A 26,437-nucleotide genomic window follows, 5' to 3' on the forward strand; every position below is an offset into this window, starting at 1 on the left:
CAATGGGTGATTGAGAGCTTGACATAACTGTTGCCATAATGATGCTCTAAGTAATCTCTAAACATTTTTTTTATTGTACCAGCTGCACCAGTCTCTTCCAAAGGGGTGCGGAGCTCTCTCAGCTCCTGTGGCCTTGGTCTCTCTTCTCTTTTTTTTTGTTCTCTTGAGAAATGGCCTTCAGCCTGCAAACCAACAAGAAGGCTCTCTGGCATTTTTAAGCTGCAAGTTTCTTTCTTGCTCCCTATCTCAGCCACAGTGGACTTGGCAAAAGTCCCACTAGCCGAGAAATTTTTATATGAGTTTTTCAGCCTGTTACAAATATACTGATTAGAGCCCAGATGCCTGATATGGATATCTTTAGTTTAATAAAGAGGTTTTTTGTAGTTGTTTTGTGACGTATAAGACCATCTGTGGATTCCATGCTCAAAACATTAGGTAACCCTGATCTTCCCCATATAAGACCCTCCCATTAACCCTTTAGGGTAGACAGAATTTGGGAGAAATTTAACTCCCTCTGTGGTATTCAATAAAGCCCTCTTACTGCTTACCTCCTCCCGTCTCAGTATTGGCTTTGCGGCAGCTGGCTCAAACCCGCAGTTTGCGGTAACACTGTCTCCTGAGTTATTCCTGGTACTTCCAAGTTGATCCTGATCCCGAGTTGTATCCTGTTACTTTCTTAATAAAGAATGGAAGTTTGTCATAGATTTGTTTTGAAGGCCCAAGAAGATTATGCATATAAAGTGCAACCCAAGGTGCCTGACACGTAGCAGACACTTGTTAAATGTTGGATATTATATCAGTCATAAATTATTAATGTTCAATGGTACTGGCAATCTTTGGCATGTCATTTGGTCAGGACTATAACTGGATTAGAAAACGCTGATGGTGTAGTGGTTAGTTGCTACGGCTGCTAACCAAAGGGTCGGCAGTTTGAATCCACCAGGCGCTCCTTGGAAGCTCTGTGGGGCAGTTCAACTCTGTCCTATAGGGTCTCTATGAGTCGGAATTGACTCGACGGCACTGGGTTTTGGATAACAGGATTGGGACACAAAAAGAACAGATATGTCTGTCATTATAATTAAATCTAAGTAGTATAACCCTAAAAAAATCTAGAAAAAAAATATGGGCATGTATTTAGAGCAGAGAAACATTAGGAGAATATCTAAAAAAAAAAAAAAAAAAAAGGTAACGACCATAGATGCATAGAAGCCTTTCTATTGCTTGGACAATGCCTTTCTCTTAAATATCTGTATGCCTCCCTGGCTATGCATGCCTCAAATCACTGTTGCAGAGTTCACCACTGCTTCTTCGCTCTCTAGCAGATCTCTTGGCCTGAAGTAAAGGTATAGTTTTTTGGGGAGGAGCCAGGCACTAGGCCCAGTCTCACCAAAGCTTTGTGACCCTGTATCTTCTGTTTTCCACCTATATAGCTCCCTTGTCCTGGCCTTCCAAGACCCAAATGTTAGATATTGGACCACTGCTGATAGAGTGTGAGGGTCAGAGCAGGGACTGCAGAGGCTAAGTCTCAGGAGGCATGCCCTTCCAATAACTTCAGCCTGTAAGGCATCCTCTCCCTATAACTCCAACAGCCTTTATATCCCACAAGCCACAAACTCTGGTTCTGTGCCGTCTTCTACGTGATTGATGTCTACCCAGCTTCCCCAACCATTTGTTCAATCAGTGGTTGATTTACTCACTCATCACTCAACATTCAATCATTTATTGAGAGCCTTCCATGTTCCAGGCCCTACATTAACTGCTAGGTGAGGGACAGTGGTAATCCCTGTCCTAGGAACCTCGATCCCCTGGATTCACCACTATGTAGCTGTGCGCAAGGCTGATAAGTTCAACCTCCGATGAGACTAGAGATAGGATTCTGAACACCCAATTGGCTTAGAGGACTCTCAAGAGGATATGGCCCTAAAATAATCCATTATATTAACTCTTTCCTCTTTATCTAGGGCTATTAGACTGATTCCCACTTGCTATCTGTCCTATTGAGCTGGGCTTAACTTCATATGAGCCTCCAGGCTTCCTTTTGCCCAGACTGAAGGCAGGCAAAAAGCAGCAACCTTTCACTCCATGAGATTTTTCCTTCGACCTACCTGGTCTTCCAAGAGTAGAAATTAGAGGTTGGATTTTACATCTTTCCCAGTCAGAGGCAGTTCCTGGAGCACTTTGCTTTAGTAGTTGCAGGAAACCTAGAGGCAAGAGTTTTCTCTTCCTGTCCCTAGCATCTCCACTAACAATTGAGCCTTTCATTTGGACAAGAGCTCCCACTCCTGATGAGTGATGGGGTGGGGAAGGGGCTTGAGGACTTGTGCTCCACCTAGAGGTTGAAACCTAAAATTGTGTGGGAAATTTCTCCCCAAAAGTTTGTGTCATCTTCTTCGCCCATGTGCTGAGTAGCTAAATGGTAAAGATAAGCTGGTCCAAGTAGTCTGGGCTCCAGGCAGAGGTTCTGTTTTTTCCAGTCCTTGAAAGGACCCACAACACCTGCTCTCTGACATTTAAATACAGGTCATGGCACTTTTACCATAGTGGTATTCTCCATCAAGGGCTCTTTTCTTTCCTTAAGAGGAATATAGCATTAATCTTTTTTACACCTCCATTCTGTGATAAAACTCTAATTTAAAGGACTATGTTTTGTATGTATGTTGGTGCATATGTACATTGGGTATACACATGTCTGTGTGTATGCACTTGAGTGTGCCTGTTGAAGTATGTGCCCACATGAAAGTGTGAATATGCATTGTGCTTGTGCCATTCATTTCTCTGGAGTTAAGGGTTTATCAGTGTGAGCCTATGGGCGGGTTATGTATATGTGTACTGGAAAGCATGGTTCGCTGGCTTGATTTATGAATTATAACACTTTTACCACAGGGTGCGTGGAAGAAGAGGTCCCTAAGTCCAAACAGGAATTTAGTCTGAGATTCCAAGCCCCTCCGTCATGTGCTATGCAGCTTCTACCTCAACACCTTTGTACATCATGACCCCATTCCCAGAATTCTCATCGCTTCTCTCTCAGGTTCTTTACCTACTTCGTTCTTTACACTTTTCAGACTTCAGCTTAAAGTGCATTCACTCCCAGAAGTCTTCCCTCACCCCAAAGAGTAGATCAAGCCTGTGTAACTCTATTTCCCAGCTCTCTGTAGTTTTCTTTATAGCACTTAGCATAGTTTATAGTCATCTATAAAAAACATTTGAAGAATATTATTTCGCGTTACCAGATCATAACAGGGCAGTGTCATTTTTCTTTTGTTCACATTGAATTCTAATACCTCAATTTCCATTGAGTGAACGAACAAATGAGCTAAGAGTTGCAAGAAAGACAAACTCCAGAACAAAGAAGGTCCATGGCAGTGAAATCAACCCCCTGAACTGGCTACTAGGGAAAGTACCTTTGTAAACTCAGTGAGGTTAGGGAAACTTGGAACCCAGCCTGAATCCTTGCTGCTCTGTCTCTACCCACTCAGGGATCAGCATTTAATCCTTAAGTGATAGCTACCTATGGGTAGACTGCAGGAACAATTAAAAAAAAAAAAAAAGGAAGCTGCTTCCACTCTGCAGTCAGACTGATGGGAGGGAGCCCCAAAGAACAGAATAGATGGTGGCAGTTCCTAAGGGACCCAAAATCTGGGGGACTTCTGGAAAAACCCCGGGATGTCTGCAGGCCTCAGTCTTGGAAGGGTTACAGCAAAGACCCCAATATCCCGCTTCTGTTTTCCATGAGCCTGAATCTTCTAATTTCAGACATTTTAGTTCCCCCTCCAAGTCTTCCCTTGTATGTAGAAGTAGAGACAGCCCTTATTGCCACCTCTTCTCCCATTTCCTCCCCTCCTTTCACAGCCCGCAAAGAATTACACTTAGGCAGCAGCTGACACTGGAGATTGGTTGTAATTGCATCCCAAGACAGGCACAAGCAGAGCTCAGACTGGGCCCCCACGGTGGTGCAGTGGGTAGGAGTGGCTGGGTCACACACACCACCCCCACCCTGGTTCTGCCTCTTATTCTTCCTCATTGACCCTGGAACAACATCGTCTCTGCAGTAAAGTGCATCGTATTAAATTTGGTTCATAGAACACCTGCATTCAAGAATGGGGGAGCTGAGGGAGTGAGAATTGGGGGGAAGGCACAGAGGAAAAGATGTAATCTGAACAACTATGGCTCCTACAATTGCCTCAGTCTCTCCACAGCAGCCTCCAAGTTGCCCCCCGTGGCAATGAGGGCCTGAAGATTGGCTTCGGGATTCAGAAAGCCCATGGCCCGAAGTTCCTCCAGCTGTACCCGGAAGTGAGTCTCAGGCTGCAACTGCTGGGGATTGGTACTAGCTAAGGCTTGTAACATCTGGAGGAAGGGAGTTGAACGGAGGCCCAGCTCAGTAGAGCCCCATGCTTGGGGAACCTCGGGAGCTGGGGCTTGAGGAGGACCCTCAGGCATAAGGGTACCCTCCCTAGGCTCTGTACCTCCTGCCAGAGTCCCCAGCCCTGCTAGGCAAGGCATGAACCAGAGCAGGAGGCGTGGAGCTTCAGTTGCCAGGATTTGCAGACCCTGCTCAATCTGCAGGAGGGCTTTCATGGCACGGGGGTTTGCCATGGCTGCCTGAAGGTGCAGCAGCAGCGGCAGCTGCCCACGCATCTCATCCTGTACCTGTGGGCTGTGATTCATGTCAACTGGCCTTAAAGATCTTGGATAAATTGGTGGCGGCAGCCAGGCAGGCTCAGGGACTCCAGAGGAGGCTGTCATGGGGGAAGGTGGTGAAGAAACCAATGGGACCCTTTTCGCAGAATCTCCCAGCCCTGAGACAAGATCAGGCATATTGGTGCTATGGCCAGTGGAGCCCTCCCCTGCCCCATCTTGGCTTCCACCTTGCCCGGCACTGCCCTCTGTGGGGTATCTCAGGAAAGATGGGCAGGAGGACTTTCCCTTGATGACTACTGACTCTTTGGAGAGAGGTTGGCCTGACCCAGGTTCCTGGGAAGAGGATGAAGTTGGGGGAACTTGGTTTCCTGGTGGGCATGGTTCCCTGCTTATACTGAGGGAGGATGCAATTCCCTGAAGGTAGGTTCCAAGGGATTGGGGGGTCTCAGGTAATTGCTGGAGGTAGTCATAAAGTCCTATAGCCAGCAAATTGAAGACCCCGTTTCTAGTTTCAGATGCATCCTGGTCCCCAGGCCGCCTTCCTTGCCTGCCACCTGAGCCTCTGTATGTGGAAGCCCACGGGTTGGGGAGAGGATCGCAATTCTCAGTCCTCGAAGGTTGGCTGTTGCTGCTGGTGGTATCAGCAGTAGTGGCAGTAGCAAAAGGATTGCCACCAAACTGCTCCTGGACTGCATTAAGCATTGGGTCCATAATATCTGTGTACATGGTACGAAGCACGTTATAGCCACCAGGGATGCTCTCGAGGTTACTGAGCGCCCGGTCCTGGCTACGCATCATCTCTTGCATCATGGCAGGGTTGCGTAGAAACTCCAGTGTCTGCCGCATGATTTCAGGGTTGTTGAGAATATGCCCAATCTCCGGGTTGTGCTGGATCAACTGCTGCATGTGGGGGTTGTCAAGAACCAGCTGGCGTACCAGGCCTGTATTGGACAGCAGACCCTGGATGAACGGGTCATCAATGATCTGAGCCACAAACTCAGGCACAGATACATGCTGCCACATCAGTGAGCCTGGCTGGTTGGGGAAGTTACCAGAGGTGAGGCCCAGCCCACTGAGGCCTGTGAGAACACCTAAGCTGAAAGTGGGAGGCCCATCTGAAGGGAAAATGGAGGCCGAGTGAGGGAATGATCCAGGGCTTCGGGCTTGGGTAGGGACTGAAGAAGCTGGGCACTGCGTGCCTACAGCACGATGCTGCATCTTGATGACCAGGTGGACAGTGAGGCCATCCCGCACGCCACATTGTGTAAGTGTGTCAGGGTCCTTGAGGATCTTGCCAGCAAAGATTAGGACCAGCTGATCAGGGTGGGCCTTAAAGCGCTGGGATATCTCTTCCTTCAGCTGCCGGATGGTGCATGTATCTGTAACTGAGAAATCCTCCTTGTCCTTGGGTGTCTTCACTGTCACCTTGATGAGGTGGGAATCCTGGAGTGGTGCTGGGCCACCCTGTGGCAGAGCCTCTCCGCTTTTGGCCATGGTGATCAGCAGGAGCCCCAGGTCTGTGGGGACACAGCTGGGGGGATGGGGATGAGACCAAGATCATCCTTTTGGGCAATGGCAAAAGTAGGAAAGGTGAGCAAAAGGATCTGGGGTCTTGGGCTGGGGGAAAAATGTAGGGTCTGCATGGAAGGGGCTATGAGATCCCTAGGGCAGGATGCTTATGGGGGATTAATCGATTGAGAGATGTTGGGGTCAGGGGAGGGGAATATGGGGTCCTGGGAAAGATGTGTAGTTTGTGAATGATGAGGCAAATGCAGCAGGAGGGCCCAGTTTGGGGAATACATACCAGTCAGCTGTGACCCCGTCCTTCCTCTTATGCGGGGCTCCAAACAGCCCTCATCTTGCTGCACAACCACCCCTGAGCCTTCTGGGCCAGAACCCACTCCATCAGGGCACCTCTGTGACCTCAGCACTGAAATCACAGCCACACGCAATGGATTCTTGAGACTCCTCCTAGGTTCTCTGGGTCCCTGGAAACTCCTTCTCCCCTACCTTTAACTTTCCTTTTTTTACCTCAGTTGTCTTCTTCAGAGTGAGGGGCCTGGGTTGGCCCTTCCTTATTAGGCCAAGAGTCCTGCTTCCACACAACCTGTTATGTGGTATGTGGAGGCTCAGACTGACCCAGGTATTGAAAAAGACCTCTCAGTTCCTTTTTTCCATTTAGCCCCAAGTTCAGCTAATGCCCAGTCAGGATATGCTACAAAGCAACATATGTCCCTGTCTTCTCTCTGTTTCATCATTAACCATGAATTATATTTATATTTTCAAGGTATTAAATGGATTTGTTAATAGAATTTGGGATGTGAGAGAGGGGTCAAGGATGACGAAGTTTTTCTTTTACATCATCGTTACTATCATTATTATTATTATACCCTAGAGGAACTTAAGAAATGGAGTGACTGCTTACTGAGAAAAGATAAATAAATAAAAATTTAGAAACAAGGAATAAATGGGTTCTTGAACAGAGTATTAAATTGTATGACTGTAGCAGTGATAATTAGCAAGAGGCTTCTGTGAGGATAAATACTCATCAGGACCTGGCTGATACATGGGTTCCTCCTACTCTGGCCTACTAGATATTCCTTTTACTTTCAAAATTGATCAATCTGGGTTTGAGAAAGCAAGGAAGACAGTCTTTATGGTTAAACACCTGGGTTTATCTACATGATATCGTTTCCCTCTTTGAATGAGTGTTTCCATTTTGTATGGGCATGCTACGGGTGACTTTTCCTAAATGTGGACCTGTTTATGTGTCTTTATGTTTTTGTGTGTATCTGTGTATATACATAAATATATATATATATATATATATATATATATATACATGGCTGGGTATAAATCTCTATGTGTTGCCTTTTTGTGCTCATATATGTGAATCTGTGTCTATGTGAGCTTGTGTGTTTTGCACAGCTGTCTGGGAATATGCTAGCATATTCTTGGGTATGTAAGCATAGTTTCATATATGTATATATGGTTTTTGTGTGACTATGACGCCTTTTATCTCTATATTGATACGTACATGGTTTGTGAGTGTGTTCATGTACGTATGGTAGGTGAGACAAGGGTATCACCCACACCTAGTTACTTGTTGGTGAAGGAAACAAAGCCAAACTTCAGATGGGGGAAGTAGGTGTAGCCATTTTATTGACAGATATTTCAGTCATGGTCAATGATTTGTTATTCAATAGGGAAAGCGCTGGTTGGTTTCTCCTGTCCCAGGGCTGCTCCTTGCTGGAGGCATCAAGAGAGGTAAAGAAGGCAGATGAGGCAGTCAAATGGGCAGCGGGCAGGTAACAAGCAAGTACGTAGGCATGGTGGTGGTTAGAATCCCTGGGATCTCTTGAGTTTGCGGATAGCAGCACTGGTGTCTCCTTTGGTGGCAATGAGTGCCTGCAGATTGGCATGATGGTTGCCAAAGCCCATGGCCTGGAGAGATTTCATCTGCTTGCTAAAGCGAATCTCAGGAGCTTGTAGAGATTGAGAGGGTTCTTCAGCTAGGGATTGTAGCCTCTGCAGGACTGCTCCAGATTTATGGCAGCCCTCAGGCCCTTTGGGGTCAGCCATGTCTGGCACATCCCAGGACAAGGGTGTCATGTCAGGGTAGCTGCAGCTGGGGTCAGGAAGCCAACCCAGACCCCATAGGTAGGGTGCAACCCAGGGCAGAAGAACAGGAGCCTCTGTGGCCAGCAACTGTAGACCCTGCTCAATCTGCAGTATTGCCTGTGATGCTTTAGGGTTGGCTAGGGGTACCAGCAAGTCAGAAAGCTGTGTCTGCAGCAGGAATGTGGGCATCTGCTGCCTCCATTGTTCACTCAGCTGGGGCATACTCATAAACAGCATCATTCGGGCTGCCAGGCAAGGGTTGTTCATAAGCAGCTGTGTCATGCTCCCTGTAATCTGGGAGCTGGTCTGCTCATCTGACAGCTGCAGATCATCCTCCAGTCTCTGGTCAGACTCACTTAGAGAGATGTCATCCTTGCCTTCTGCCTGGTGCTGCTGAATGGGTTCTATGCTGGGTAAGGCTGGCACCCCAACTGGCTGCTGAATGGCACAGGTATGGCTTCGGCCCTTGGTGGAGATGGTAGCAGCGCTGACCCTGCCAGTATGGTTCACCCTGCTGGGGGTTCCATTGGCTGAGGATAAACCACATGAACTGGTATAAATAACCCGGGTTGTAGGTAGCTGTGGAAGTTGGTCCCGCCATTCCTGGGATGGTGGTGGAGGTAAAGGTGAGGGCTGGACTTGTTCTGACACTTGTCCTGACAAGAGAGCTGTGAAAAGGTTGCCCCCAAAGGTATCTTGCAAGTTGTTGGACATTTGGTCATTGAAATCAGCACAGCTCTGACCTAGGGCGTTGTCTCCACCCAGAGCTTTCTCTAAGCCCAGAAATGGCTGTGAGTTCTGTGGATGCTCAAGGTTCTGTGCAGTTTGTTGAATCTGCATTATCTCTTGGATTATGGCAAGGTTCCTGGCCAGCTCCAGAGTCTGCCATAAGATCTCAGAATTGTCAAGGATGTGGGAAACCTCTGGGTTCTGCTGCATCAATTGTTGCATCTCTGGATGTTCTGAGATGAACTGCCTCACGAAATCTGTGTTGGACAGAAGCTGCTGGGTACTAGAATTATCCAACATGTGTTCCATGTGCCCAGGACTGCACACTTCCAGGTTCTGGGTCTTCACTTTGGGCATCTCTGGCTCCACAAAGAGGGGTGATTCCAATGGGGCTTGACTCAGGCCAGCAGGCTGATGTACCTCACTGCTATTTCCTTTGGTGTTTCTACCCCAGTGGCAGGGCTCATTGGTTGGCAGGTTCCAGGAGGAATGGGCTAGGGGTTGGGAGCCATGCTTGGATTTGATGACCAAGTGAATGGTGTGGCCATCCAGGATGCCCCTCTGTCTCAGTGTGTCATGGTCTCTGAGAAGGCGACCCATGAAGACCAGTACTAGCTGGTCAATTTGACATTTGAAATGAGCTGATAGCTTCTCCTTGAACTGCCTCACCGAGGTGTCATCAGCTACCATAAAGTCTTGCTGCTTGCCTGGTGTCTTCACTATTACTCGAGTGACACTCAAAGAGATATCCTTGTCTGCAGATGGATTTGTTAGACGCCCACTCTGGGCCATCCTGAGTGTTCGGGCGGTGACATGCGGCATGGGCCTTAGCTGGTGGGCAGGTAGGGAGCAGGTAGATGCAGGGACAGAGGGGTGAGGGTAGACAAATGTTTCTGCTGGCCTGCGTCTCAGCTGTTGTATTCTCAGGTCACTGGCTAGTTTCCTTGTTGCCTGCGATGAAGTGAGGGTTTGGGCTTGGGCCAGATATTTTGTGGTGTTGTTCCCCCACCCCAGCTCTCCAGATATGGCCCAACTGAGGCCTGTCTTGGCTACTGATTCATACTTGGTTAAAGGTGAGCTAAGTTCTGACGACTCCTCCCAGGGCTGCCCCTCCCCCTGCCCCACCCATTAGGTACATAACATCTTCAGAAAAGGGATATTGTGATATCAACTCTAGCCTCACAGTCCCTACCAAAGCAGGACTGGCTGGGGAAGGATGATGTTTTGGGGGATCTAAAAAAAAGGATCTAGACCTCTTTAATAAAATAAGATAGTTTGTCAGACAACTGGGGACAAAGTTCTCAGAATAAAACCAGTAAAAAATAAAGGACCAGGTTATTTTTGGGATATGTGATTTTAAGTGGTGTTGAATTTGGGCCCCTTAGAGGGATGTCAGGGTTGTTGTGAGAAACTTTGGGTCTATTAAAGCCACAAAACCATATACCTGTGAGTAAGAATGGAATCTCTTCCATAGGAAAGGAACATTAATGTTGTTCATGATCTGGGAAATATGGGTCCTTACAAAGGAAAATGGAAAAGGAACAAAGGTCTTAAGTGGAAGAGAGGTCATGTTTTTCTCTAGAGTCTAGATTTTGGGGTTTATGCTTCATTGAGAATGGACTCATGTGGCAGGGAAAAAATGTCCTGTGTCCTAGGAAGCAGGAGTAGGGCTAACCAAGGAGTATTCCTCTACAGGCATTCCAAACTAAAGGTAAGTGAATCATTCCTTGCAAAATATTTTCCATTTATGTATGATTCACTCTTTCCTACATGCTGTGATAGCAATTTTAGAATGATTTGTTTCAATGTACCAGCCTGGTCTTTAGTATTCACCTTTGGATTGAAACACTAAAATGGGAGGTACCTGTAATCAAGTGAAGTGAGGGTAGAGGTGATTACTAGAGGGGATTCCTAAGGAAACAGGGTCAGGCTACTAAAAAAACAGATTCTCAATCCCATGCAAACTGAAGGATGGTATATAATTTTATTTGGGAAGCTGATGAATTTCCTACTAGTAGATATGTTAAGATGTATATTTTTATCTGTGTTGATATTTGGGTGCAGATAGGAATAGTGGACATATAGGAGTGAGAATGTATATATCTGGTTGAATGTATATTTGTGAATATACGTGTATGTGAAATTGTATTCATAAGACAGCATATGTGAGATATTCTGGTGACTGTGTGGACTGTGTGACTGTGAGGACTTCAGGGCCTGAATACTTGAATACCCATACACTTGCCTTGTGGGGAGGTATGCCATACAGACAGGTAAGTGAAAAGCAAAGAGTCTGGAATCCTATATTCTCAGTGTGTTAAAGATGAGCAAAGAGAACACAATTGGCCAGAAGACTTCTTGCTATCACACCAAAGGATTCTTTATTGAGAATACGTGGACACCCAGCCCAATCTGTGTTAGACCCTCCTCAGGTTCATTGAATAGCTGCTAACTTCCTAGAGCAGGACTCAGGCCTAGGCATCTCTCGATTGCACTTAAAAATGAGATTGAGCCAGGACAGAGAAACATTGATTTTCAGACCAAGACCCTGCCCCCTTTCTTCCCACAGACCTCGTAGGAGGGAAGGGGTAAGAGAGGGAACTTGCATATCCCACCCTACTGACCAGCTCCCCTGGACCTCCTGCACTGGAACCAGAACCTGCCAGACTGAGACAATTCTTAGCAATCTAGTTCACAGAGTTATAGAATTGTCTCGTTTTCTAACGTATAGAAAGCACATCTAGAATTCATAGTTTTCAAAACATGGAATGTGAGATTCCGAAACACCAGAAAGAGGGTCACATTTCCCAAGCTAATTTTTATGTTTCCCGATCAAATCCACCCAGACCATTATTAAATGGGCCTGTAATATGTAACTGAGATATTAATTATATTAAGAACTAACTAGACATAATCAATGCTTCCCAGCCATTAGGGCTGATGGTCCTTTGGTGGTGTGCTCCAACTGGAAATGAGGAAGAAGGCATACTTCCACCAATGAGCTGCCAAGCCCTGAAGCCTCAGGGCCTGAAGGATTTGCTGGGTTTGACAGATTTGAATGGGACACGCATCTCAAAGGGCGTTTTAGCTGATGGCCTTGGTAGCCTGTACTTCAATGTCAGGAAGGTGAGGTCATAAGTGATGAGGTACCCATCATTGTAGACATATAGCTTGTGGTCAGATGGGCAGTAATTGATGCCCTGCAGCTTTTCCAGCATCTTGTCTAGGAGGATGCTGAGGCGGCGCTCCTGCCCGGTGGTGGTATCAAAAGCATAGAAGATCTCCTCTTGGCGGGTGCTCAATGAGCGTAAGGCATAGAGCACCCCACAGGCCATGAAGGCCCCTGACAGGGCTGGTTTGTACCGGTTGGTGCGCCAGGTTTTCTCCACTTCTAGGGTGCTGGCATTGAGACGACTAACAACCAGGTTACCCTTACTCTCCTCAGTGGCATAGAGCACCCACAGCCCTTTCTCATCCCCAGAGAAATCTATGTCCTTCCAGGGCACACCAGCATAGGAGAAGCGGTTGTTGTAAGTGGCACCAGGCAAGGGACGCCGCAGTACCAAGGCGTTGGAGGAAAGATCCACCTTGGCCACGTCACCTGTGCCATAGTAGTTAAAGTACATGAAGTTCTTGTACACAGTATTGCCACTGCCATCACCATAACCTATCTTCCACTCCTTGTAGTTCTTCAGCAGCACCAGGTCATTATAGGACTTGTACAGCCGGTAGAAGTCAAAGTACCTAGGCCAAGCCAGCCCACATCAAAATTATTAGGACACAATAAGCGGGGTTACAAAGTACATACTATTCAAAAAGGTCAGGTGAGTGTGCTAATTAAGAACGAGGGCTTTAGAATCAAACACAATTGAGTTTTAATCCATGTTCTGTTACTTGCTACATAGAATGATAAAATAATTTTGTAAAAAATAATAACATTAATAGTAGTGATAAAAATACTAATAGTGCCAATATTGTACTGTACATGCATTAACTCATTTTAAAATGGCAATAACAGCTCAGTAAGGTATATTTTACCCCCATGGATAAAAAGACTAGGTCTTAGAAAGGTTAAGCAATTTGATGAAGGTTGCACTACTGATACGTAAAATCTGTAAAAGGAACAACAAGAGAATCTTCCCCATTGGTTATCAAAGCTGACCGAGATAATGCAAATAAAACAATTAGCACAGTATTTGTCTCAAATTGAGCAATGCTACAAATAATAGCTTTTCTCCTTCTCCTCCTCCTCCTCCTGCTCCCTACCCCCTATCTCTACCCCTCCTCCTCCCTTCCCCTTCTTATGGACGTTCTTTTGTGCCTAGACTCCACTCTCTTCCACCGGTCCTTGAGATGTGGATGTCAGAGCTCTTGACCAGTATTCAGGAAGATTTATTCTCATGATACGGCTTTATAGAGTTCCTTAAATTATTCCAGAGCTATCAGTATTTTTTCTCTATTCATTGTGGGCAGGAAGCCCTTCTTTACCTTGCCCACAGGGATTTTGAGATGATCCAAAAAACAAAGGCACGTAAATGTGTTCCAGGTGCTACAGTGGCTATAAGAATTGGAAGACATTATTATCCATAATGGAGTCCCTGAGTAGTGCAAAGGGTTAATGCCAACCAAAGAGTTAGAAGCTCAAGTCCACCCAGAGGCACCTCAGAAGAAAGGTGTGGTGATCTATTTCTGGGGGAAAAAAATCAGCCATTGAAAACCCTGTGGAGCATAGTTCTACTCTGACATACATGAGGTCGCCATGACTCAGAGGACACTCAAAGGCACCTGTTAACTGGTATTATCAGTAATATTAGTCTTCCTGAGCTGAGTTTCTGTGACTAAGGCTCTTCCATGACTGATTCAACCCATATTCATCCCTCCTTCCTATAATCTTTACTCAGTTGGGTCTATACCACACTTCCACACTCTGGTGTCTATGAGTTGTACATACCTCCCTAGACAGACAGCCAGTTTGATAAAGGGCTCATTGATTGATTGATTTTGCCATTTTTTCATTTCTTAAGTATTGATCTGTACTTACTATGTTGCCCATATTTTGGTATGTAATCTCACATGATCTCATATATTTAATTATTCTCATTTTACAGATAATTAAGAATGGGTCCAAGATGTTAATTTATTTCTCCAAGTTCACTTAAGTGGCAGTACTGAGATTCAAATTCTTAGGATTGACTGAGTTTGTACTTAGTTTGACTCCAAGTTCCAAGCTTGGCTGGGGTCATTTTCTAACCCATCTTCTAAGCCCCAGATGTTGAAATTAAGCTTTTGTGAGCAGAAAATTGAAATTCTGAGGCCCAGATCTAGAAAAACTTGTTTTTGAAATAGGCTTAGGCTAGGGATAGAATTACCTTTGGCTTGGTATGAGATTAAAAATTTCCAGACAGTGACCATTCTTGACCCATGAAGGGAGTATTAGAAACTGATGTGTCAGATCTAGACTGGGTTATTCCAGGGCACAACCAAAATAAGAAAATGAAACCAGGCTAGGACCACAAGGGAACATGCTGCAATGGGGCAGGGGGCATTTGGGATAAACCTGGGTATAGAACAGAAGTCATCCTGGACTCACCTGCCATCTGTACTCAGTGGGGCCACCCAGTAGTAGGAAGAGTTTAGATTGGGAGCTGAGTCTCGGCCCCAGGCACCTGCCTTATGTGAAAAGCCTCTCCAATTGAGCTGCACCACAAGGGGTCTGCTGACTTTCTGGAGGCCTCGATGAGCACAGGAACCTGGAGAGGGGAGCAGGCAAGGTATGAGATAAGTAGGAACCACACAATCCACAGAGACTGGAGTGTGAAAGTAAAATAACCATGTGTACAGTTGAGTGTGTGGCCATACGTCTGAGTGTATATATAAGTTCATAAATTGGTACAATTTTGCATAAGAGTGGTTAATGTGTATGTCTAATTACGGGTATGTTCACAGGTCTACTTATATGGGTATGCCCATGTGTGAGACTGTATCAAACAGGAAAATGAAACATTTCTTCTCCATTAAGATCTTTACTATCCTCCCCTCACTACGCCATAGCCAACCCTGCACTCTGGACACTGCCCTTGAGGAGATAAGCTCTTGATAGTTTCAGCCTGGGGCCTCACCAGGGAGTAGGGGTGGACCAGAGTAACTGGAGGCCAGTTCTTGCTCCCTGTGCCTCTCACACTCCCTCAGTTGGCTCTCAAGGACATCCACTTCCTGGAGTAGAGCACCAAATCTGCGCTGATCAGAGTCACCAAGAAGCTTGAGAGTGAAGCTTGCATTTGCCACCTAAGGAAGTAAGATGCCAGAGATACGGGTCACAGATTTCTTAAGAAAAAAGTCCACCAAATTGCCTCAACTCAGGATTTTCTCCCCCCAGAAAGAAGTGATTTTGGACATTGTCAGACAAATGGGATTAGATGAGGCAGAAGTTCCAGAGGGGAGGGGCTTCTTTAATCCATCCACCTACCTGGCCCTGGAGTTGGTCGAGGAGGGGTGCAGACCTGTGCACTTCTCCCTTGGCCTTAAGCTGAGTCACCAACTGCTGTGCTTTTTCTAGCTCCAGGTACAGCAGGTTAAAGGCCAGGTCTTCATAGGAAGAAGAGAGGGCACTGGAACTGCTGGACTGCAGCTTGTGGGTCATTTCCCGAACCTGGTTATTCTGCTTTTCAGTCACACATGCATACTCACTGACCTGGGCACAGGCAGGATGAACAGACAGTTCCCCAAACTTCAACTCCTGCAGCAGCACCCAGCCACTCACATCCTTCCAGTGAAACACAGCCTACAGAACACTTTCCTATCTGTCATCTCATTTGCTTCCATCAACAGCCTTAGAGTGGGCAGTGGTGTTAGTCCTATTTTATAGCTGACGATACTCATATCTTCCTTTTCCCTACAGGAGAAACACTCTTAGGCATCACCCGGATCCTCTCTTCCCTTTCCTGACTAGAGCCAAACCTCAGGAGTGACTTGGTGAACAAATGAATGGACAGGCTCCCAGCTTTCATTCTGACCCCACCTAATCAACTTTCTCCAGAAGCTCCATGGATGACCTTTGTGAAAAACAAATCTGACTACAACACAACCACTGCTGCAAAGCTTTGCTTCACTCATGCTTTCTTACAGGATCCAAGCTCTCCCTGCCTCTATTTCACTGGTCATCCCACTTCCAAGCCTCTGCTTATTGTATAAAGAAAAAAAAAAAGTTGCCATTGAGCCAATTCCAACTCAAAAGTCTCTAAGTGGCACAAATAGTTAACAGCTCAACTACTAGTGGAAAGGTTAGTGGTTCAAACTCACCCAGAAGCACTTTGAAAGAAAGGCCTGGTGATCTGCTTCCAAAAGGTGACAGATTTGAAAACCCTACAGAGTACAGCTATACTCTGCTTGAAATCACCATGCTTTTTCTATACTTGTACCTAAATTTCCTTCTCCCTATCTTCCAGTGGGCCCGTACCTATTAATTCATATGCTAATGTAGGAAGCGCTCCCTACATACACCTTTCCATACTCTATTATTATCACTGGGGATCCCAAACACAGTACCTAAGCCTCCCCCCAACCCCATGCAAAGGATCCATCTCAAATACCAGAGCTATGCTTCCTTCAACATTCTCCTGCCCAGGGCTAACTCCATGCTGGGTCCAGGTAAGGCTGAGCTTGGAGAACTCCCAGGCCTAGCCGGCAACACCAGCACTCACCTTGGAAAGCTTCTGTGCATATTTGTCCACGAGTTCCTGGGCTGTACTCTGTAGCTTCTCCAGCTGCTGCAGGGGGATGAGATTGTTGGGCAGATGGACCACACAATGGCATGTGCTATCCTCATCCAGAAAGCCTGGCATGCTTTTCACCAGCTGCAAAACCAAAGCCACAGACACATTAAGTATAATGTAATATGTTGAGGTACAACGCACGGTTTGGAAACGTGAGGCAGGAGAAGAGGCTGATACTACTCTGGAGTACCTAAGAGGAGCTCTTCACACAGGGGATTCTTCTTCACTGTCCCAGCATCCCCCTGCCATGGATTGGAGCCACACTTCCCTTGATTTTCCAGAACTGAAGCTGCAGTCTCCTCCCAGCCCCTATTATAGGGCCACCCTTACCCTACCCCATGCATTGGTTGAATCTGGCTGCCATCCACAAAGCTGATTGTAAAATTTCCCTTGGAGATCTGTGGGAGAGAGCAGAGCCGATTTGAAGAGAAGTGTTAAGGGATAGGCTTTGGGGGTTTCTCAATACTCTATAGTACCCCCACTCTAGATGGTTAGCAAATCCCCACAACAGCACATTGTCCTGAAGACAGCAGGGACAGAGAGTTTCCAATCATCCAAGAAGGGGATTAACATTAGCAGCACCACGGGGTATCAGTCCAGACTGATATTTAGAATTTATAAGAACATAGCAAGGTATGAATGTAACCCACATTTTGTAGTTGAAATACAAGAGGTTCTGACAATCTAAAAAGCATTTTACCGAGTCGCATGCTTAGTAAGTGACAAGGCTGTGAGTTGCCCTGAGTTCCACGTTTGTTCTACATTTCATGGTTTTACACCAAAGGAAACTGCAGAAGCTGAAGCTATGTTCAGGTAAGTATGTAGTGCAAGCCAGAAGAGAGAAGGTGAGAGGGAGCTTCTTTGCCTCAGCTGAAGAGAGTAGAGGTGGTAGGATGGTTCTAATGCTAGAAGATGCATCATTTGGGGGTCTTCTCCCCTTTGCTCATCATCTTATTGACATTCTCACTCAGAGCCCAGACCCACTGACTCTAGAGTCAGACTGCCTGAATTCTAATTCCAGTTCTGTGACATTATACAAATTATTTAACCTCTCTGTGCCACAGAGTCCCCATCTGTATTATGGGGGTAATAATGGCACTTACCTTATTGTTTTCTTTTAAAAATTATAAATATGTATAAATATAATATTTATAGAATACTTAGAAGAGTGTCTGGCTATGGTAAGAGTCATTTATATTAGCTATTATAATTCCTCTATATCTACCTCTCCACCCACATTTTGAAATGAGATGAGCCAGTATAAGACAGAATACTCCTTCCCAAGTTCTTGGCTGGGACTGTGGCACCAGCTGAGGTTTCCTGACCTTTCAAGAATTAAGGTGTGCAGTCCCTGCCCTTCTCTGAGAAGTCTCACTCATAGCTTCTCTGGCTCTGGTGGTCGATCTGGCTATGTCTTCAACCTTCAACCCCAGCTCCATAATTTAGCTTTTTGGGGATAATGAGGCAGAGGTCCTATAGCCTACAATAGCCTAGGCTCGCTTCCCTTAGCTTCAGTATCCTTAACACAGAAAGAGGGTGGCAGACTTTTGCAGAAAATGAGGCCTCATAGTAAAGTATGGAGTTGCTCCCTCTGTTGTTTTCATCCTTGTCTTCCCTGTCTTACCCTATGTCCATACAAAAAAAAAAAAAAAAGTTTTTTTTTTTTTTTTGGTTACAAGCCAGGGGAAAATCCTACCCTCCTTCTCTCCCTCCCTCTCCTGTTGTTGTTAAGTCCCATTGAGTAGGTTCCAATTCATAGCGATCATATGTACTCTAGGTCTGTCCAGTTTCACTCTCTCCCAGAACCTGCATTGAGCAGCCTCAGAGTAGTGAGGGAAACCAGACCCTAACGCTCCCCTGTCTGCTCATGATCCCTCCCCCTCTGTCTGTACCTGGGGCTGTCCTGGGAGCACCAGGGGCAGCAGCAGTAAGCTGGTAAAGAGGGCTAGGACAAGCAGCATCTTGCATTAGCTGCGGGAGAGGAATAAGTCCCTGGGTTTCTGTTGGGCTTTTATCTCTAGTTCCAGTGAATAGTCTAAGCAGGAGGGGCCACATATTGCCACACGTGGAAGGGCTGAGAGTATGAGGTGGGGGAGGGTGTGAGGGAAAAAGAAGATTGTGACAGACTGGGACTGAGGTGGGGGTAAGCTTCTCATTACAAACTGGGCCTTTCTCATCCATCTCCAAGCTGATATCTGCCCCCGCACAGCTTGGCCCTCCTGTCCAAACAGATTAAGGCAAACCTGAGACATCCTGTGGGAGCCTTGGAATGGGTCTCTTTCAGGAGGGATTATAGTCTTTCTTAACATCAAAGGGACAGGACACTCTAGAAGGTAAATAACCCTACTTGCTTAATCTCAAGGACCGAAGCCATTTACTTAGCCATGAGCTTTTGAATGAAGGCCAAAGAGTATATCTGTGGGGATTGCTTCAGCAACACTATATTGGCCTGCTCTATTAGACATCCTCACTTGACCCAGCAATTTGCCTCCTCCACTATCCCAGGCACTCAACATTTTAATCCCATCACACTATTCAAATGCTTCCCCTAGTCTGAGGTCCTAGTGCCAGCAGCCTCTACTGCCTGTCCTCTAAGAAAGCCCCCCTCCAAATATCCCCTAACCAACAACAGGTGGTTATGGAGCCTTCAGTCCTCTGCCTCTCTCTTGGGCAAACCCTGAAGAGAGGTAATAGTTCAGTTCCTGAGGCCCAGACAAGGAGCCACAGTTTCTTCAGACTCACCTCCAGTGCTCCTAGTACTGGTCATCCTGGAAAGCTCTCTTCTCTTCTGTCATCACTCATGAGTACTTCTCAGATAGTAGGGAGTCTCACACCCACCCAAATACCTAGGGGGATATCAGGTTCCCTATGAAAAACAAGTCCCATATTGTTTCTGTTGAGATATTTGGTCTCCGAAGCTCTGCAATCCATATCCTTTATTACATCCCTATTTCTCACTAAAGAAAATGAAACTCCTTACAACTGGACTAATAAAAAAACATCATGATAAACAGAAAAGATTGAAGTTGTAAAGTATTTCAGTTTACTTGGATCTACAATCAACACCCATGAAGCAGCAGTCAAGAAATCAAATGATACATTGCATTGGGCAAATCGGCTGCAAAATACCTCTTTAAAGTGTTAAAAAGCAAAGATGTCACCTTGAAGACTGAGGTGTGCCTGACCGGAGCCATTGTATTTTCAATTGCCTCATATGAATGCAAAAGCTGTGCAATGAATAGGGAAGACTAAAGAAGAATTGAAGCCTTTAAATTATGATGTTGGTGACAATTATTGAATGTCTTAGGCTGGGTTCTCTAGAGAAACAAAACCAGTAAAGTGCATAAATATATATATAGAGAGAGATTTATATCAAAGAAATGGCTCATGCTGTCGTGGAGGCTGGAACATCCCAAGTCCATGGGTCAGGATAGAGGCTTCTCCTGATTTGCATAGCTGCAGGGGCTGGTGAACCCAGGATCAGTAGGTCAGACAGCACAGCTCTTGCTTATAGGCTTTGAAGGTTGATGAATCCCAAGATCCACAGGCAAGACTGCAGGTAAATTGCTAGCTCGAGTCCCTAGAACTGGAGGTCAGATGAACAGGAGCCAACTGCAGGATCCAGAGTGAGCCAAAGCCTCCGAGCCTTGCCAGAATGTACACTTATATTCGATGCAGGCCACACACCCAAGGAAACTCCCTTTCAGCTGATTACCTACTCAGAGCAGATCCCATCATGGAGGTGATCACACTATTTCAAACCTCATCATGGAAGTGATCATAAAACTGCCAAACCAGTGAGAATCATGGCCCAGGTAAGGTGACACACAACCTTGGCCATCACATTGAATATATCACGAGCTGCCAGAAGAACAAAAAAATCTGTCTTGGAAGACGAACAGCCAAAATGCTCCTTAGAAGTGAGGATGGTGAGATTTCATCTCATGTAATTCAGGCATATTATAAGAAGAGACCAGTCCCTGGAGAAGGACATTATGCTTGATAAATTAGAGGGTCCGCAAAAGAGAGGAAGACCCTCAATACCATAGATTGATATGGTGCTTGCAACAATGGGCAAGCATAACAATGATTGTAAGGATGGTGCAGGACAAGGCAGTATATCATTCTGTTGTACATAGAGTCACTGTGAGTTGGAACAAATTCAATGGCACCTAATAACAACAACAACTTCTCATTGCAGCCCATCTTCAGAAATTACAAGCACATACTCATCTCATCCTTCAAAATCATTTCCTCAACACATAGCTAGTAGAGAAAGGCATATGAAGCCCACACTTCCCATTCCAGGGAAAAAGGCTGAGAGCTTAGGTGAATGTACGAATCCAGAAAGACATAATCCAGGGATCTTTGGGCAATCCTGATGGAGTCCTTGAGTGGTGCAACTGGTTAACACAATCAACTGCAGCTCAAGTTCTCCCAGAGGCACCTCAGAAGAAAGGCCTGATCTACTCCAAAAAATCAGCCATGAAATACCTTATGGATCATAGTTCTACTCTGGCACCCCTGGGTCACCGTGAGTAGGAGTAGACTCAAGGGCAACTGGTTTTTGGTTTACATGAGAGATCATACCCTTGCCTCACTTTACAGGTCCTCACCCTCTGACCCTGCCTGCGGCCAGGGACCCATTCTCCATCAATTCTTCTGACCTGGCTTTGCTGGGGCCAGAGGGGCCTCAAGGGTCAGAGAGTAAGAGAGGAGTGGGTTGGGAAAAGTTCAAGTGCATGGAGCTGGAAACCTATCCAGAGTCAGTATTCAGATGGGTGTCACTAGACCTATGGAATCTTGTGGAGGGAGGGTGGAGAGAAGGAAAGGGAGAAGAAGAAACAGAGCACACGGTATGATGACTGGTGCAGGGGTCATCTTCCCATACTTTGCCAACTGCAACTAGCCCATAGCACTAGTTGGAAAAGCAGGAGAAGCCTCAGTATCTGGGCAAAGTGAGGAAGCAGCTTAAGAAGGCAGCCGTAGTATTGTCCACTCCATTCCCTCCCACAGGAAACGGGCCTTGCAAGCTCTAGGCGTTAATCATCCAAGTCAGAAATCATGTCAATTTCCCGAACACATCTGAACAGAGCAGTGTTCTATTTTATTCACATCCCCAACCCCCTGCTGCCTTCACCCCTTCAGCAAACATGGATTTCCTATTTTGTATCAGACATTGTACAAAAGGGCCCCCTCAGAACCACCTTCCTTTCACTAACCTGATTCTGTCTGTGCGGAGTGATGGAAGAAGACAAGTTTCTGATGGCCAGGTTGCCTGAGATAGGCTGTGGTCTGGGTCTCCTTGTCTGTCATTGTCCAGGCCAAACTTCTACACATGTGCAATAAATCTGTGGAGGTCAGTACAGAGTTAGAAAGAGCAGGAGTAGACTGAGCACAGTAGACTCAAGCAGAAAGGGCTCAGTTCCATGTGCACTCTTCCCCTGTGGTAGGAACAAGGTCCGGGCTAAGCATGGAGCTGCCTAGAGGCAGGAGTCTTGCTCTGCCCAAATAGGTCTTCCAACACATCTTGGCCATCTAAGGATACAGACTGGAGAACATAGGATGCTCATTCATTCCTATGGCAAGACCCACTCAGGGCCCACATTCCTCCCTGCCCCTGACCAGCAGAGTCTGAGCAGGTGCCTGAGCCGATGAGTGATCTGCTGGGTTCGCACTCCGTAGACCACAGGACTGAGTGCTGGGGGAACCACCACAGAGAGGTTAGCCACTAGGATGTGAATATGGTCAGGGACTGTGTAGTGGCCAAAACGGTGAGGTAGGAAGGAGAAGAGGGAGGGTGTGTAGAAGAGAATGATCACACTGGCATGGGTCACACAGGTGCCCAGGGCCTTGCAGCAGGCACCACGGGATGGCAGTTGACACATAGCTTGGAGAATGAGGGCATAGGAAACACATATGAGCTCGAGATCCAGGGCCGGGGAAAGCAGTGTGATGGCCAGGCCATACCAGATGTTGGGGTGGATATCGCCACATGCCAGCTGAGCCACACCCATGTGCTCACAGTAATTGTGGGGCCGTGCCCGCCTCCCACAGAAAGGCAATCTTTGGAGCAGGGTCACAGGGGGTGCCATGACACAGGTACCACGGGTCACAGCAGCTACAGCCACTGTGCCCACCTCACACTGGGTCAGCAATGCAGCAAGCATAGCACAGAGGCCAGCAAATGGCCACATAGTGGTCCACTGCCATGACCAGCAGCACTGAGGACTCGGCAATGAAGGCCACATGGGTGACAAAGAGCTGGGCAAGGCAGGCCCCAAAAGAGATCTCACCAGACCGACCCCAGAGCACAGCCAGGGCTTTTGGCACTGTGGACGTGGCCAGAATGAAGTCAGCAGCTGCCAGAAGCCCCAGTAGCTGGTACATGGGTGACCAAAGTGACTTGTCAGCTGCCACCAGGGAATTCCCTGCCAAAGCTACCATATATAGCAGACACACAGGCACAGAAAACCAGGCATGCAGGGCCTCCAGTCCTGGCATGCCCAGCAAGACAAAGGGCCCGGCCCCAGGGGGCAGCACAGTCTGGCTGAGAGCAGGCAGTGTAGGATCCAGGTCCATCTCGTGGTTCCACCTGGTTCTGTGCCTACAGGACATAAAGGGGGCCATGTGAAGCAACTACCAGCTCTACTGAGATTTTAGATAGATGGGGATGAGAATCAGGGCTTAGGAGGCTATAGTATTTGTTGGGTGCCATCTTTGTGTTATGGAGACCCCATTTGTATCAGAGTATAACTGTAACCCATAGGGTTTTCAATGGCTGATTTTTTGCAAGTAGGTTGCCGGTCCCTTCTTCCAAGGCACCTCTGGGTGGACCCAAACCTCTAAGCTTTCAGCTAAGTGCATTAATTGTTTGCACCACCCAAGATCGCATGAGTCAGAATCAACTCCACAGTAACTTGTTTTCATCTTTGTGTCAGGCACTGTGCTAGGGATTTGGCATATGTTGGCCTGTGGATTCCCTAGCAGTCTTGTAGACTTGCTAACATTCCCATATGACAGATCAAGGAATTTGGTTTCAGAGAAGTTAGACTTGATCCAGGTCACACAGCTGTTAAATAGAATAGGAAGGATTTGAATCAAAACCCATCTAAGTAAAGGCCATGCTCTCCTGACAGTCCTCTCCTCTGGGTGGACGGTTCCCTCATAAGTCTAGCCACATGGGGACACAGGGATGTGTTTTTTCCTGATCACCTGTCCCAGAGGAAGGCATTTGTATTATCTAAGCCTAATCCCTGCAGCTGCAGGAAAGCCCAGTGTACCCTCCACCCTAGGGGAGTAGGGGTGGCGGGGAGGGGTAAATCAGAAGAAAGGAAATGTGGAATGGCAATTTTCAGCTCTTTTCACTGACAGATACTCAACCAAAGCTCCTCTTCCAAGATCCTTTTCCAGAAGATACTTTATTAGCTCAGATCTGCTCTTCCAAACATTACATTCTTCCCAGTCCATGCAGTACTTTTTCCCAGCTGCCTATGGTCTCTGACATCCTTCCCTTCAGCTCTGGCTCACTATATGTCTAGGTACCTGGTTCATGGAAACTAATTCCTTCTTTGCCCAGTGTAGACATTCATTTTTTTATGTCGTTTTGTGGCTTCTTTCTCCATGGAAACACCCTTTGGGTGCTACTGAACTCAACCTGGAGAGAAGGGTTAGGAAAGTTCTGATGTCCACTAAGGACACAGCAGAGCATCACAGCTGGACTGCAGGAGAAGGACTGGGACCAGATCCACAGTGGCAGTGCAACTGGTGGCCAGGTTAAAATGGTGGTGATGTGAAGGGGGAGCACTTCACTTACCTGGTTAAATGGCTAAAGAACAGCCTGGAGGAAGGATCTAAGCTTATGTTCCACCTGGGGCCCAAAATATGTTCCACCTGAGGCCCGGGCAATCCCCAGGTTAGGAACATCTGACTTACGGACAACTGTACTTGCCCTTTAATGTAATGTAAATTTGTCCTCACTTTGAAACAATTGAACTAACCCCTATTCACAACAAACTCTTTATCACAATAGCCTTCACTTGCTGCAAGTGCAGCTGTTACATCCTTGAAAAGATTTCGAGACTTTTCTTGCGCTAAAGTAAGGCAAATAAGAACTGTATGCACCTGTTCCGACTTACCTACAAATTCTTAAAGACACACTCAAGAAACAGATCTCGTCTGTAACCCAGGAACTGCCTGTACTTGAACTTCATGAGAGATAGACTCTAGTGTGCTCACCTGGCCTTGGGGACTGAGGAACCAGAGGCAGGTGGAAAGAGAATAGGAGCTCTGGTCCTGAGTAAGGATACAGTTCTTCCTGCAAAGCTCTAGCCCTCTCTGCAGCACTGTCTCCCGTCCCGTCTCTCACACGCCCCAATTCCTGCAGAGTACAGACAGGTAATAAACCAGGTTAGACTTTCCCACGTGAAGTCTTGTTGACTTAGGAACCAGAGCTTCCTTTTGAAGGATGAGGTTTTGCCTAGCTATGGGGCCCATCCCTGCCTTCCTCACAATGGGGGCCCTACTGGCTTCTATGGACCCTGGGAACATCCTGCCAGGGCCCAGCTCACCACAGGACAGGCCTGGTCTTTACCAGGGAAGGATGATGTCAACTCACTCAGACTGGGAACATCTCTACCCAAACCACAGAGCAAGCACAGCTTATACCCAGGCAGGCCCTGTAAGAGAGGTCTGTACTCAGGGTACAGGCCCAGCTAACACACTTCCTCCTGGAAAGATTTCAAGGACAAACTCACACCCCTATCATGTCCACAGTCCATGCTTTTGCTGCTCCCATTTCCTCTTGTAGGTTTAAGTGAAGTGTCCTCCCACCCTCCAGCCTCTGTCCTGCCCTGGTATCCTGTTCTCTGCAAGCATAGCTGCACCCTTCTCACCTTTCACCTGACTACTCTCTTGGCCTCCCCAGCCCTGTTTTTTCAGTTTATCTCATCTCCAGGCCTCACACAGCTCAGCTTCCTCTGCAAGTCAAAAGTTCAGCAAGAAACACAAGGAGGGACAAGTACAGTGGGATCTTTGCTGTTACTGTGCTCCCAGGAGCAGACCATCTCTGAGCTATGGATTGTAGTCCTGACACATCTCCTTGGTGGTAACAGTGCTGCAGAGGTCTCACACCATCTTATGCCCCTCTCTAGGATCAGGAAACTGATGTACAAAAAGGATGTCACCTCCCCGGTCACATGGAGCTGGGCCCAGGAACAAGGTCTCCTTCATCCCAGTCCAGAGCTGTTTCCTCTCACTTGATGAAGGTTTTTGCCTTGGCTGAAGAAGAAGCTGCCCCTGCCACTCTCTCTCTGAGGGTGTCTCATTCAGAGTCCATTCACACATGCCCTCCCATTTTCCTGGAGCATGTAGTTGGGGGCACTGGTGACACAGAGGCCTGCGTGAACCAACCGCAGACTGAGACTTGTCCCCCACCATCGGCTACCTCCCCTTACCCATGGCCTTCCAGGCCAGGGCTCACACCAAGGTCATCCTCCTTCTCCTTTGTCTGTTGAACCTGCTCAGAGTGACCCTGGCTTCTAGTCTGGAATTCAAAGTAGCTCGTGTACTATGCTCTGCCTAACAGACCTTGAAGGTCAAGGTGTTCCCTCCAAAGAACGTTTTAAGTGCAGCTGGAAGTACCAAGGGAAAACAGAAAGTATAATGGAAAGAGT

The 26,437-nt window shown here is 46.9% G+C and overlaps 4 protein-coding genes across 4 annotated transcripts; all 4 read right to left on the reverse strand.

The window, feature by feature from the left end:
* Nucleotides 1–4,170: 4,170 nt before the first annotated feature.
* Nucleotides 4,171–6,135, reverse strand: LOC126080023 (ubiquilin-3-like). The gene has a single exon (XM_049891350.1). It carries the CDS (start codon nucleotides 6,133–6,135, stop codon nucleotides 4,171–4,173), a length of 1,965 nt encoding a protein of 654 aa, XP_049747307.1.
* A 1,845-nt stretch (nucleotides 6,136–7,980) lies between these two features.
* UBQLNL (ubiquilin like) lies at nucleotides 7,981–9,813 on the reverse strand. Its single transcript, XM_049891352.1, has one exon. The coding sequence runs from the start codon at nucleotides 9,811–9,813 to the stop codon at nucleotides 7,981–7,983; it is 1,833 nt and encodes a 610-aa protein (XP_049747309.1).
* A 1,540-nt stretch (nucleotides 9,814–11,353) lies between these two features.
* Nucleotides 11,354–18,748, reverse strand: LOC126079183 (olfactomedin-4-like). Its single transcript, XM_049890104.1, has 7 exons — nucleotides 18,656–18,748; nucleotides 17,099–17,161; nucleotides 16,692–16,844; nucleotides 15,458–15,682; nucleotides 15,111–15,276; nucleotides 14,582–14,741; nucleotides 11,354–12,735 (listed from the first exon to the last, which is right to left on the reverse strand). The coding sequence occupies exons 1-7, from the start codon at nucleotides 18,722–18,724 to the stop codon at nucleotides 12,012–12,014; spliced, it is 1,560 nt and encodes a 519-aa protein (XP_049746061.1). The 5' UTR covers nucleotides 18,725–18,748; the 3' UTR covers nucleotides 11,354–12,011.
* Nucleotides 18,749–22,342: 3,594 nt separating this feature from the next.
* LOC126080025 (olfactory receptor 52D1-like) lies at nucleotides 22,343–23,345 on the reverse strand. The gene is made up of 2 exons (XM_049891353.1): nucleotides 22,909–23,345; nucleotides 22,343–22,811 (listed from the first exon to the last, which is right to left on the reverse strand). The coding sequence occupies exons 1-2, from the start codon at nucleotides 23,343–23,345 to the stop codon at nucleotides 22,343–22,345; spliced, it is 906 nt and encodes a 301-aa protein (XP_049747310.1).
* Nucleotides 23,346–26,437: the final 3,092 nt, after the last annotated feature.

The sequence above is a fragment of the Elephas maximus genome, chromosome 7, assembly GCF_024166365.1.
Source record: "Elephas maximus indicus isolate mEleMax1 chromosome 7, mEleMax1 primary haplotype, whole genome shotgun sequence".
Classification (NCBI taxonomy): Eukaryota; Metazoa; Chordata; class Mammalia; order Proboscidea; family Elephantidae; genus Elephas; species Elephas maximus.

Excerpts from the sequence above, each read along its gene's own strand:
- UBQLNL (XM_049891352.1), bottom strand. The coding sequence starts at position 9,813 with ATGCCGCATGTCACCGCCCGAACACTCAGGATGGCCCAGAGTGGGCGT.
- LOC126080023 (XM_049891350.1), bottom strand. The coding sequence starts at position 6,135 with ATGGCCAAAAGCGGAGAGGCTCTGCCACAGGGTGGCCCAGCACCACTC.
- LOC126079183 (XM_049890104.1), bottom strand. The coding sequence starts at position 18,724 with ATGCTGCTTGTCCTAGCCCTCTTTACCAGCTTACTGCTGCTGCCCCTG. Across the intron at positions 17,162-18,655 it reads TGCTCCCAGGACAGCCCCAG|ATCTCCAAGGGAAATTTTAC; the intron begins GTACAGACAGAG and ends TCTCTCCCACAG. Across the intron at positions 14,742-15,110 it reads TGGTCCACCCCTACTCCCTG|GTTCCTGTGCTCATCGAGGC; the intron begins GTGAGGCCCCAG and ends TCCCCTCTCCAG.
- LOC126080025 (XM_049891353.1), bottom strand. The coding sequence starts at position 23,345 with ATGGACCTGGATCCTACACTGCCTGCTCTCAGCCAGACTGTGCTGCCC. Across the intron at positions 22,812-22,908 it reads TGCTGCATTGCTGACCCAGT|GCGGGCACGGCCCCACAATT; the intron begins GTGAGGTGGGCA and ends TTTCTGTGGGAG.